General features: G+C 52.8%; 1 protein-coding gene across 1 annotated transcript; it reads right to left on the minus strand.

Annotated features, from left to right (window-relative positions):
• Positions 1–631: 631 nt before the first annotated feature.
• NEFH (neurofilament heavy chain) lies at positions 632–9,244 on the minus strand. The gene is made up of 4 exons (XM_064272495.1): positions 8,383–9,244; positions 6,349–6,548; positions 5,118–5,242; positions 632–3,718 (listed from the first exon to the last, which is right to left on the minus strand). The coding sequence occupies exons 1-4, from the start codon at positions 9,242–9,244 to the stop codon at positions 1,636–1,638; spliced, it is 3,270 nt and encodes a 1,089-aa protein (XP_064128565.1). The 3' UTR covers positions 632–1,635.
• Positions 9,245–13,560: the final 4,316 nt, after the last annotated feature.

Consider the following 13,560-nt stretch of genomic DNA (forward strand, 5'->3'; position numbering starts at 1 on the left):
GGGGGCCATGACCACCGGGGTCCTTCTAGTCTCAGTCAGACCATTAAGTCTGGTCTTTTTACAAGAATTGGGGGTCTGCATCCCACCGCTCTCCTGCTCCCTCAGGGGTTCTCTATTGTGTTCCCTGTCAGGGCAGTCATCGGTTTTAGCCAGGCACCATCCAGTTCGTCTGGTCTCAGGCTGATGTAGTCTCTGGTTTCTGTGGCCCTTTCTGTCTCTTGGGGTCATAATTACCTTGTGTCCTTGGTGTTCTTCATTCTCCTTTGGTCCAGGTGGGTCGAGACCAATTGATGCATCCTAGGTGGCCGCTTGCTAGCGTTTAAGACCCCAGACACCACTCTCCAAAGTGGGATGCAGAATGTTTTCTTAATAGATTATGCCAATTAACTTAGATGCCCCCTGAAACCATGGTCCGCAAACCCCCGCCCATGCTACGCTGGCCTTCATTCAGTTTATTCAGGAAACTTGTTTTTGGTTTAGTCCAGTTGTGCTGACCTCGTCTGCATTGTGTTGTCTTTCCCATCACCTAAAGTAGTTCTTACCTAATTAGTGAATACCCCTCTCCCACCCTCCCTCCCTCTGTCCTCTCGTAACCATCAAAGAATATTTTCTTCTGTTTATTTCTCGAGTTCTTAAAATAGTGGTCTTACACAATATTTGTCCTTTTGCAACTGACTAATTTCACTCAGCATAATGCCTTCCAGATTCCTCCATGTTATGAAAGACACAATTTGCTTCTTCATGAGTCTCCTAGGCGATTTGAGGCTGGTGGAACCTACTGGGAAACTATGTACCAGGTCAGCAGTCTATAAGATCATAAAATCAAAGCACCTAGCACATTACCAGGCCCGTGATTTGCACCCAGAAAACAGCACCAGAGCGGTGAGGAGACTGGTTTCAGGCCTACAATTATCTGGTGGCAGAGAACTCTGATGTTCTCTCAGTCCTGTGCAGTATTGGATATGACACCTAGGCCTCCCCCAACCCGTTCCCCGGCCTTCCCAGGAGAAGAGAATAAATAACAGCTGCAGCATTTTCATTTTATAAGCACTTGGTTTTATTGCACAGAAGCAATTGAAAGTAGACTTCAGTGGAAAAGTGCGCCCTGGCATGATTCAGTGGCCAGTGCCCAGCCCCACCCTCTTGAGCTCTTTCAGGATAAAATGCTCTGGGCAAGGGCTTGACCACTCCTTTGGAAAAACAGAAGGCATTCAGGAATAGGTTAAGACATCTCAAGCATAATGTATTCCTAACTGCTCATTCATTATTGCGGTCATCTGTCAGTTGCACATACAGGAAATAAATGCACTTATTTGGAAAGGAGGGGGTAGTTTTTATAGTCAAGTGTTTACGTGTGGCATTCAGCAGGTATCACATTCAGCTACATAAGCTATCATAATTGTCCATCGCTTGGGGAGAGTTTGGGGCGTGAGGGCCAGGGGGTTGGGAGTCCCCTTTCTTGCGAATATATTGCTAACAGAAATTCCTGTTTGGTGAAGGAGAGCTCCATCATCTAAGCAGAGTTTCTTCTTACATAAAGAAAAGAGAAAAAAACGAAAATTCGTTATACCGACCCACAAGCTCCTGCCCCTCCTGAGTTTCTTTGGCTGCTCCAGATGTTCCTTTTTCCCTGACTTACTTCTCCCCCTTGGGGGCCTTGTCCTCTGGAGCCTTCTCTGGAGGCCTGCTGTCTTTTTGGTCTGTGCTGGAGGATTTTTCAGCCTTTTCCATCTGGGGTTTGCTGGGCTTGGGGGCCTCCTTGGTGGGCTCTTTTGCAACAGGCTTTTCCTCCTCCTTAGCTTTGGTCTCTGTTTTGGGTTTCTCCTCAGGCTTCTTGGCCTCTGTGGTCCTCTCCTCCTTGGTATCTTTTTTCTCCAGTGCTGCTGGTGCCTCTTCCTTTTTGGGCTTTTCTGGTTCCTTCTCCGCCGCTTTGCTGGGTTCTTTGGCCTTAGCATCATCTGGCTCCTTCTTGGCCACCTCGGTCTTCTCTTTGGGTTTAGCCTCTTCCTTCACCTCCACCTTGGCAGGAGTCTCCTTCTCTGGGGTCGCTGCTGTTTTCTTATCTTCAGTCTCTTCCTTCTTGGCTTCGACTTTGGATTCTTTTGGCTTCTCTACAGTAGGTCCCTTCTTCTCCTCGACCTCAGGCTTTGGAACCTCCTTCTTGGGCACCTCATCTTTCTTGCTGTCCTTCTTCTCCTCCTCAGTTTTTGGTGTGGCTGGAGCTTTCTCTTCTTCCACTTTCTTTGGGGGCTCTTTGACTTTACCCTCCTGGGGTTTCTCCCCCTCTTTAACGGGGGACTTCACCTCTTCCTTCTTTGGGGCCTCCTTCTCAGAAGCCTTGGCATCGTCCTTCACGGGAGATTTGGCCTTCTCTGGGGATTTAATCTCTTCCTTGACAGGAGTTTTGGCCTTTTCAGGGGACTTGATGTCTGCAGGGGACCTTATTTCCTCCTTCACTGGCGTCTTGGCTTCTGGGGATTTCATATCAAGAGTCTTGGCCTTCTCAGGGGACTTTGCTTCTTCCTTCACTGGGGACTTTGGCTTCTCTGGGGACTTCACCTCCACTGGGGACTTGGCTTCCTCCTTAACTGGGGTCTTGGCCTTCTCTGGGGATTTGACCTCCACTGGAGATTTGGCCTCTTCCTTCACTGGGGTCTTGGCCTTCTCTGGGGATTTGACTTCCGTTGGAGATTTGGCCTCTTCCTTCACTGGGGTCTTGGCCTTCTCTGGGGATTTGACCTCTGTTGGAGATTTGGCCTCTTCCTTCACTGGGGTCTTGGCCTTCTCTGGGGATTTGACCTCTGTTGGAGATTTGGCCTCTTCCTTCACTGGGGTCTTGGCCTTCTCTGGGGATTTGATCTCTGTTGGAGATTTGGCCTCTTCCTTCACTGGGGTCTTGGCCTTCTCTGGGGACTTGACCTCAGCTGGAGACTTGGCCTCTTCCTTCACTGGGGTCTTGGCCTTCTCTGGGGATTTGACCTCTGTTGGAGATTTGGCTTCTTCCTTCACTGGGGTCCTGGCCTTCTCTGGGGACTTGACCTCAGCTGGAGATTTTGCTTCTTCTTTCACTGGGGACTTTGCTTCTTCCTTCACTGGGGACTTGGGTTTCTCTGGGGACTTCTCCTCAGCTACAGGCTTTGCTTCTTCCTTCAAAGGTGTCTTGGCCTTCTCAGGAGACTTGACTTCAGCTGGCGATTTTGCTTCTTCTTTCACAGGGGACTTGGGCTTCTCTGGGGATTTGACTTCAGCTGGAGATGCTGCCTCTTCCTTCACAGGGGACTTGGCCTTCTCTGGAGACTTGACCTCAGCTGGTGACTTGGCCTCTTCCTTCTCTGGGGACTTGGCCTCAGCTGGTGATTTTGCTTCTTCCTTTGCAGGGGACTTGACCTCCTTCTCTGGGGATATAGATTCTTTTGCTGGAGATTTTGCTGCTTCTCCCCCTTCTGCTTCCTCCTCTTCTCCCTCTTCTTCCTTCTTGACTTCCTCCTCTTTGGCCTCTTTTTCTTCTTCTTCGGTCACTTCTTCAGTCACCTGGATCTCCTCCATCTGTTCCTCTACAATCACAGTTTCCTTCTCTGACTTTTCTACCAGCTTGATCTTCTCTTCGCTTTTGACCTTTATGTGGGTGGATATAGAGGGAACTTTAGGGAATACTTCAGGAAGGGAGAAAGGACTTGGGCCAAAGCCAATTCGATACTCTTCTCCCTCCAAGAGTTTTCTGCAGAAAGGACAACAAAAGCCATTACTATTAACTCTTTGCAGATTCATCATTTTGGGGGTCTTCCTCGGTTACGATGAAGGTCCATGGCGTCCAATGATATGGACGTTGGCCAAGAAATGAATGCAAATGATAGACACTTTGAGACTGGAGAACATCAATTAGCAAACAATCCCAGCAACCACCTAGAATCTGTACCCCAAAGGGGTTACTCTTGTTTAATGCAGCTAACGTAAAAAAAAAAAAAAAATTTTTAACGTTACAACTCATGAAATAAAACGACTTTTTTCAACTGAAAAAGGGCCCTCGAGAGAGAGCTCCTACATTAACAAAAGTTACACTTGTTTTTCATCACTTAAATGTGATTCAAGAGAACTCTAGGAGCCTGAGCAAACAATTCAACTTTTATAAATATAGATTTAAGAGGTTTTAGAATGCTTCCATTTGAATTTCAAGGGTCTCCCATTATCTTATATTCTCATCGTTTGGGTTTTAGGAATACGATGGTGGCAGCAGTTTCTACTCTTGGCTTTGTTACTCACTAGATGGGATGGGAGGCCTTGGCCAAGCCACTCAAATTCTTTAAGCCTCAGGTTCCTCATTGGTGAAAAGGGGTCATAAGAGCCCTATCTCATAAAAAAAAAAAATAGGGTTGTTTAAATGTGATCATGAATAAAAGAGGCTTAGCAGAGTGCCTGCCTGAGAGTAAGTGCAGGGGTTACCCCATAGACCAGTGCTTCCCAAATTTAGTGGCCAGGGATCTTGTTAAAATGCAGATTCTGATTCAGTAGGTCTGGGGAGGAGCCTGAGATTCTGCCTTTCTAACAAACTCTCAGATGATGCTGATACTGCTGGTTAACAGATCACGCTTTGAGGAGCAAAACTAGAGCCAAGGGGTGAGATGAAGGGTCACTGCTGAGCAACTTGGGCAGGTCCTTAGCAAGAAGTGGCTAAGTTAAGCTTAAGCTGGGAGTTCTCATTCCTTGGAACTGGCTCTCTCCTGGCTACCACGTACAGTGGCAGCCCAGTGCTATCCATGTTACCTGAACTAACTCATGGAAACTTCCCACGACATGGGTACTGTTATTATCATCCCCATTTTATTTCCCTGAAAAATAAATGCTCAGAGAGCTAAGAAACTCTAAGGGACAGGATTATAAAGGGCCCCGAATACTCAAGCACCTCTTTTCCCTCCAAAGTAGACCTCTGGCTGACTGAATTTGGGGAGACAGTGGGCAGTTTTCACCCTTTAAGTCACTGTCAAAATGAAAATAAGTGACAAATTTTTTTCTCTAAGACAAGTACCTGCCTAGCTGGGGCTTGAAACCCAAGGCTTAGTTCCTTATAAGAGCTCAGGGGCTGGTCGCCACCACCCTGAAGGCCCTCTGGCCCACCTCACCTGTAAGCAGCAATCTCGATATCCAGAGCCATCTTGACATTGAGCAGGTCCTGGTACTCTCGGAGTTGGGCTGCCATCTCCCACTTGGTGTTCCTCAGCTCAGTATCCAGCTGCTGAATAGCTTCCTGGGGGAGCAGATGTCACACACGTCATGCACCAGCCAGAGCCTGGCCCTCAGCACCAGGGAAAATGGCACTGGTGGGGCAAACCCAGGGCAGCTCTGCCCAGCGAGGCTCGCGGGAGCTAACTCCCACCCTGTCAAAGATGCAGGGTTCTCATTTGTGGACAAAGAGATCAGCTAGAGCAAAAGTTCTCACATATATAATCTCAGCCTGGGGAAAGGTCTGGAATAAAACACACCAGATGTTGACAGTGGTTGTCACTGGTTGGGGGGATGACAGGTGATTTTTTACGGATCTCTCAAATCTTCAGTAACAAATTCAAGCTCTTTGGGAGCAAGAGCTTGTTTTCCTTTGCTCCCCAATGCCCCGAAGTGCCTGCTACATGGTTAAGGGTGCAGTAAGCATCTGTTGTTGATGACTGTGACCACACACAGAAGTACATTAAACACAAATTAAAACTTCTTCCCCCACCACCCCACTAATCCCACTGTAGCCACTACTTAAAGTGAACCATTATTGGTGACTTTTTATTTTCTCTTTTTCTTAATTTTCCTACAATCACTGAGTATTACTTGCAGAAATTCTTTGAAAGTGACACTTTCTTTCACCAGTTGCCTTTAATGGAGAGCTCTGCCAATGCCTTCCTCAGGCTATGCAGACTCACAGGTGCTACCCACAAAAAACCAAGCCCGTTGCTGTCAAGTTGATTCTGACTCATAGTGATCCCATAGGACGGAGTAGAACTGCCCCATAGGGTTTCCAAGGAGCGGCTGGTGGATTCGAACTGCAGCTAGTCTCCTAACCACTGCGCCACGAGGGCGCCAGATGCTACAGTTACCATTTACTGAATGCCTATAGTGACCAAGATATGGCTGAGCACTTTCACACTCTTCATCTCGTTTAAATTTTGGGTATCTCATTTAAACTTCATAGTTGTACAAAGCAAGTAGTCTTTTTTATTTTTTTCATTGCAGAGAAGGAAACTGATTCAGAGAGGCAAATAACCTTCCTGAGGTCACAGCACCAGAAAGTACTGGTACCTGGGTAAATCTGATTCCAAGGCCCATGCTCTCTGCCCCGCCCATGCTCTCTGCCCCACCCTTGCTCACTTGGTAGGATGCAATGTCAGCCTGATGCCGGTCCTCCAGCTCAGAACGCTGCCTCTCCAGCGAGTCCTTGGTGCTTTTGAGCGCCTCCAGCTCTGTGGTCCTGGACTGCAGTTGACGCCGGTACTCAGTTATCTCCTCCTGTGCTGAGCGCATGGCATCTGTGTTCACCTTGGCAGCCTCTGACAGTCTGTCCAGCCTCACTGAGGGAAGAAGGGAGCAGGGCACAGGGTCAGACACACCTGGATTTAGGTTCCAGTGCCCAGATGCAGAAAGAGACATACATGGGTTGAGGGCCCACTGCATGCCAGGCACTAGCCTGCATGCTTAACTCACCACTTCCTATGTGACAGGCAAGTGGCTGCTGCCCAAACCACCCAGCTAGTAAGTGGCAGAGCTGGATTCAAAACCAGTGTCTGGCTCTAAAGATGACATGCTGCCTCCCCCAGCTCAGGACCTACAAGCCCTGCAGGGCAGAGGATGCCCCTGCTTCTGCCTTGTCCAGCTCCCCAGCAAGGCCTGGCAGTGTCTGGGTCCAGATGTGATACCTGGCCCATGGGGCTTAACTCTGAATTTGAGGATTGTGACTGAACAGGTCAATGAGCCTGTGACTTCTGCAGGCATGAGGGTGCCTCAAGCAATCAGGCCACCATGTCGTCACAGCCCCTTCCCTGCAGGTTTCTGTGCAGGGCTCCAGGTCACTGCATAGCCAGTAGCCTATGTGTCCAGTCCCTCTGTCCCATCCTATGCCTGGCTGCCCATTCTTTAGTACAGGATCCCCCCCCGCCCAATAGAGGTCACACCATGGCCCCTGCCACCAAAGGGATTCTGGTCCCCAGAAGACCCTCCAGGACCAGTAGAACTCTGGAGATTGGTCTCCAACTCCTGAATCACCTGACAGTGGTAAGGGCCTGAGTCTTCAGGGGCAGGGGAGGGGGCCAGCCAGATGGCCAGGAGTCCTGTGTGAAGGGCAAAGCCCAGGAGAGCAGAGGTTTGCTCCTGGTGGAGCCTTGCTGCAGAGCAGGCGGAGGGATGCCACTGCGGTGGGGTGGAAAAGGAATGGGAAAAGGCATGCACTCAGACCCCAGCTTTCCTGGATTCCCCTGCTAGTGCCCACAAAGACTGAGACACCATCCTGCGGGGTGAGGATTCTTACCGATTTTGGGACACGGACCCATTTGAAAATTGTTGCACTCTCTGTACCCTACCCCCAGACAAATGCGCAAAGTTTCTAGAGGGATCATGGACCTCTCTGGATTAAGAAACCCGGTTGATGTACTCGCCCTCTTTTGACCCTCAAAGAAATGAAGGCCAGAGAGGACAAGTGTTGGTTAAGGCCACACTGCAGCTGCTAGGCAAAGCTTCCGTGCCTAGAGGACTCAGACAGGGGGGAGCTAGGAGAAGGGGCCGGCTTGAGAAGCTCCCACTTTCCCTGAAGGGGAGGGGACGTTAAAGGGCACTTCAGCCATCTACTGCAACTGGCTGTGATGATGCCCTTTGCCCCCAGAAATGATGTGCGAATACCCCGCCATTTCCATCCCAAAAGCGACTTAGGGGCGGGGCGGGGATGCTGAGCTTTGGGATGCGCTTGGTAGGGGGCCAGGAAAATGGGGTCCCCTGCAGTGTGCAGGAAAGGGGGATGGGCAGCGTTGGGCAGGGAAGGCAAACTACTTTGAAGGGTGTAGAGTCCCTAGCGTCTGCGGACCAGAAGCCCACTTTGGAACTGCGGGGCGCGGCGGGGGGGGGGGGGGGCGGATCTTGATGGGAGGAGCAGAGTGTGCCCAGAGTCGGAGGACAGACGTTAAGGACCCTAGGGGAGCACAGGCAAAGGAGAACCCAGAGCTGGGGGGTGCTCACAAAACACCCAGAGTGAAGCCCAATATTTAAGTATTGGGCTTAAATATTTTGTCCTTTCCCCACTTCTGGCCTCTCCCCAAGTGGGCATGCACTTTTCAAGGGAAAACTGAGCAGCGCGCCCTCCCCGCGAAGCCTACGAGCGCCCCCTCTGGCCGTGCCCCATCCCTCACGCCTGCGCACCTCGGAACCACTCCTCGGACTGCAGCGCGCTCTGCACCGCATGGCCCTCGAGTTGCGCGCGGATCTCGCGAAGGGCCGACGTCACGTCGCACTTGAGGGCGTCGCGCGCCTCGGCCTGAGCCTGCGCCTGCACGGCGCCGCAGCCTTGGATCTGGCGGAGGAGCTCGCCCACCTCTTCCTGGTGGTGGCGCCGCAGGTAGCCGCACTCCTCTTGCAGCGCCTGCGCCTTTTTCTGCAGCTCGACGCGCGCCGCCTCGGCTTCCTGCGCGAAGCGCGCCAGTGCACGCGCCGCCGCTTCTGCCTCTTCGCGCTGCCGGGCCTCGTCGTCTAGGCGCTGGCGCACGTGTGCGATGTCCTCAAGCAGATGATCCTGCTCCAGACGCAGCTGGCCACGCGCCGCGCCCAAGCGCAGTACGGCACCGCGCATCTCGCGGACCTCGCGCTCGTACAGCTCGCCCATGGCGGAGCGACCGGCCTGCTGCTGCCGCAGCGTCGCCGCCTCGCCCTCCAGACTGCGGTTGTGTGCTTCGAGCTGCCGCACCTTGTCGATGTAGCCCGCGAAGCGGTCGTTCAGCACCTGCAGCTGCTCTTTCTCGCTGCGCGCCGCCACCACGCAGCCCTCCGGCCCGTTGCTTAGGGTGTCCAGCGAGTCGGTGCTTGAGGCGGCGGCCGCGGCGCGGAAGCGGCTGGGAGAAGCCGACACAGAGCTTGCGGATGTCCTAGCCCATGAGTGGAAGCCGCTGGAGGAGCCGGCCGCTGAGCGCGCGCCGCCCTTGCGGCCCAGGGCATAGTACAAGCCGCCGCTTCCCGGCAGCGGCCCGAACGGGGCGCCCAGCAGCGCGTCGGCGCTGCCGAAGCTCATCGTGGCCGGAGCAGGTGCGGGCCGCGAGCGGAGCGGGCGGGTGAACGGGACCGGGGCGGACCGCACTGCGGCAGCACCCCGGACGCCGGCCCTTTTATAGCCGCCCGGGCCGGCTCGGCCCGGCCCCTAGGCATGGGGGGGGGCGGGCCCCGCCCTCTTCGCCTCCTCCCCCCTCCGCCAGGGCAGGCTTAGTTCGCCGCAGTGAGAGGGGCGGGGCAGGGGGACCCCAGAGTGAAAGAGAACTAAGGGAGTGTCAGAGGAGCTTCTACCTGAGGTCGGGTCAGGAGTCACAAGACTCCTGGAAGTGGACCGGCATGGACCCCCGGGTGTGATTCGACAGACCCTGCAGCTGTGTCCGAATAGCGGAGGGGACCTGAAGTGGGGAGAGTACAGGGTGACCAGAATGGGAATAAGAGCAAGGATGCCCTCGGTATGAGCGATGGAAGACCCTGCAGTCAGTTGAAGAAGGGGACCCCTGCCTGGGAGGGATTCAGGGTTTCCCTCACAGTTAGAGGGGTCTCCAGGATAGGGAGTGCAGACACTGTGCAGCCAGCCCGGAATCGAGGAGGGAGCAAGGCAACCCTGAATGGGGGATGGTGGACGGTACAGAGGATAGAGATGGGGACCCCTGGATTGACGTACAGGGTTCCCCTAATTATTAATGGACCCCCAGGAGAGCACATGAGAAACTTTGCATCCGGCTAAGGAATAGAGGAGGGGGACCTGGGCCTGGGGAGAGCCACAAGGCCACCCTGAATGGGGGTTTGGGTGACACTGCAGAGGATGGAGAGGAACCCCGGCACAGTGTTATCCATGTGGCCTACAGTGGCCCCCAGGAGAGAGGGCGGAGAGACCCTACAGCTGGCCCCAGCAAGGCACAGTGAAGGAGCTGAGGGTCTTTTGGGTAGGCAGAGGACCCTGGGCTGAATGTGAAGGGCAGAGAACCCAGAGTGGGGTGTTGCAGGGGACTGGGCAAAAAGTTGGGAGACTTGCACTTGGAAGGTCCTTGCTGAGCCCTGGCGCACGTATGGTGCGGGGAGAGGTGACTGGTGTGCAAGAAGTCACTCAGGGCAGGGGTCTACACACAAGGCTAAGCGTTGCAGTTTGCTGGCTGTGTGACCTTGGACAAGTTGTGCCCCCCGCCCCCACACCTTGATTTTTCTATCTGTACAAGGAGAGAATCTTGCCCTGGGGGACAGGTTGCAACTCTAGATCTCCGGTTCCTCCAAGAGCTTCAGCTTGGGGGTGCCTGGCTGAAGTGTTGGGGGGGAGCCCAGGCATTGTCCCATGGACAGGAAGTTCATCTCCCTCCCCCTCATCATCTGCTCACCTTCCACCCCACCATAGACAAGTTGGTGCCTAGATAGGCATCTGTTCTGCCCCACCCCCTGTAATTGGTGGGATGCTTTTGGGATACCAAAGTCCCTCACCCCCATCAGCCCTAATGGGGTCTGTCCTCAGGATTTGGAGCAGGAGCTGATACCACCGGTAATATTTTGCTCCTTCTGGGTTTGGGCTCATGTTAAATGCCTTGGGAGTGGGGGCGGCACTGCAGTGATGCTTCAGCACTGGGGACAGCGCCTGCCACTTGTTGGGGAGGAAGGGGTTAACCTCTGCCTTTGCCTTGGGGGTGGAGGGAACGGCAGGACAGCTCCAGCTTTCCAGACCCCTGTGATATGCAAATGGAGAACCTCGAAGGTGTGCCAGGGCCCCGGCCCAGCCCCTCAACTTTCTGCTATAGGGGTCCAGTCTCATTCCCTGTGAAGTTCTCCTCCTACACACACTCCTGAACTGTTCCCGCTTCTCCACTGGGAGCTGAAAGGACCCCTGGCGATGCCAGAGCGCTGAGACCCCTTGGGGCCAACGTAGAACCCCTCCAGATCTGAGTCTTCCCCCAGGCAGTTGTCTCAAGCTGCACTGCACCCCCAGTTTACTCTGATTTTCTTTCTGTGGGATCCCCAGGACGGGGACAGACAGAACCCTCCAGGAAAGACCTCCACCAGTTCCAGTCTCTTTTGCCCTTTGCCTCATCCCCCCACACCACCCTGGGTCTAAGCAGACCCTCCAAGCTGGGGCAGTGTGGTGCTGTCCCTTTAACCACGTTTTACCGGAAGGAGAGTGCGCCGGGGAGGAGAGAAGAGGGGGAAGGGAGTTTCTGGTTTTGCATGGAGGAGCAGAACATGATGAAGCAGTTTTTCTTCCCATTTAAAGATCCAGTTAGGCTCCATTTTGCAGGGGGCAGAGGGGCTGGTTTGCAAGTGGTGCTGGGAGATTGGAGGTGAGTGACCAGCCTGAGACTTCTGAGAGTGGCATGTGGGGGGGGGCCTTGAGCAGGGTCTCCTTGGTTTCACATATCTCCCCATTTACTTGTCATTCTACTTGGAATTTTGCCATTAGAGCTATGTTCTTTTGGGTCTTTACAGAATGCAGATACGTCTGCTGGGTGTAGGGAGGCTGATGAGCAGCTGACTGCAAGGGGGAAAGGTGGGAGCAGCCTGGGTAACACAGGAGAGGGGCGAAATGGATTGTGTTGAGACCAGGGCCACAATCATCGGATCTTGGTTGTCTGTGGATTCCAAGAGCCCCAAGTATGACTCCTTTGACTGGAAAAATGGCATGGGGGTGGGATCCCTGGGGTCAGTCTCCAAAGGGCCCTTCAGGCTCACCTCCAGGAAGCCATCCCTGGCCTCCTTTACCTCCATATTTAGTCAGTCATTCTCTCCTGCCTGTTGCCATGGTCCCCAGTGCTAACACCTAGCATCACATTACCACTCTGTTGTCATTGGGTGAATGAATGAATGAGTGGATAAAAAAAAATCTCATCAGTTCTCCAGCCAAACTTGTGATCTAGAAAGGACTAAGAATTATTCTGCCCTGATACCTTGGGGCTCAAATTACTTTCACCCTTTTCTCTCCACATTCTTTTCATTTGGAAAATGAGTAGGACAACATACTCATTCATTCATTCAATTCATCCATCATTTATTCATTCATTCATCCATCCATCAAATGTAAGCACAGAGACACATACTAGACACTGAAATTACAGAACTCCGTAAACCCCCCAGTTGTCTCTCTGGGACAAGGATTTTCAAATCCTTCCCAAATCCCAGTCCAGCATTTCCCAAAGCACCTTCCTCAGGATTGATAATAGGTGTTTCTCCAAAAACCACAAGAGGGAGTTTCATGGCCGTAGAGTGAAACAGGTTTTTTGATCAGATCTTCCCAGAGCTTGGAGTTGGTCGTAAGCATTGGGAATATCCAGAAACAAACAGAGTGTGCTAAGTCCCAAACTTACTTGACTACAGGCCTTTCTTGCCCCTGAATGTCTCCCAGAATGAGGGTCCAGTGATCCACGCTGGAAGACCTATTGCCCTGGCCATACTGGGCCACTCAGCTTTGGAACTCAGCCTCCGCCGTCCCTGAGCTGCCCTCCAGGGTCCAGTGGGTCCCGAGGCTGGCACTCTTTAGGAACATGTCTACAGGGTAAAGAGTAAAGCAGTAAAGTTCCCTGTGAATGTCAGCCAAGCATTGCTGTTTCTAACTTCATTCTGTCAGTGTCTACTGGATCAGACCCTGTGTGAGCACTGGAGACTCAGAAGAAGGAGGCTGTACTGAGGGAGGGAAACTGGTGGCGTAGTGGTAAAGAGCTATGGCTGCTAACTGAAAGGTCAGCAGTTCGAATCCACCCAGGCACTCCTTGGAAACCCTATGGGGGTCCTATAGGGTCACTATGAATCAGAATCAACTCAATGGCAACGGGTTTGGTTTTGGTTAGTGAGGGAGAGGCCCTCCCATATGTCCAGCAGAGAGAACTCAGCCATCGCTTTGTTCTTGGTACCCCCCAAGCCTTGTTCAGTAGGCAAAGATCATTGTCTCTCTTTTATAGACGGGTGGACTGAAGCAGTGAGTTGTCTGCATTGACTCAGTCACAGAGCAGAGGGGAGCCAGTGTTTCAGACCATCCAGTCCCAAGCAGGTGAGAACACGTGGGGCAAAAACTCCATTTCTCTTGTGTAGTAAAGGTCCAGATGGCCTGAAGGTGGAGGTATGGGAGCCCACAGAGACGGAATAGGCAGCTTCCTGGGGCAGAGTTTGGGGCCTGGACTCTGACAGGTCGCCCAGCTGAGATTCCCTGTGACCCAGGACCCAGGATCAGTGCATCCTGTACGTGGGGGCCCACCTCCTGGCCCGGACATCCCATATCACTGTGTCCCCTGTACAGGGAACAGCATGTGACTGCTGTTTGGGAGCACTTGCTAAACTCCATTCCCTTTTCCTGCTTTATTTTTCACCATAGAACTTGACCTTTTTTAA

This window comes from Loxodonta africana, chromosome 19 (genome assembly GCF_030014295.1).
Source record: "Loxodonta africana isolate mLoxAfr1 chromosome 19, mLoxAfr1.hap2, whole genome shotgun sequence".
Classification (NCBI taxonomy): domain Eukaryota; kingdom Metazoa; phylum Chordata; class Mammalia; order Proboscidea; family Elephantidae; genus Loxodonta; species Loxodonta africana.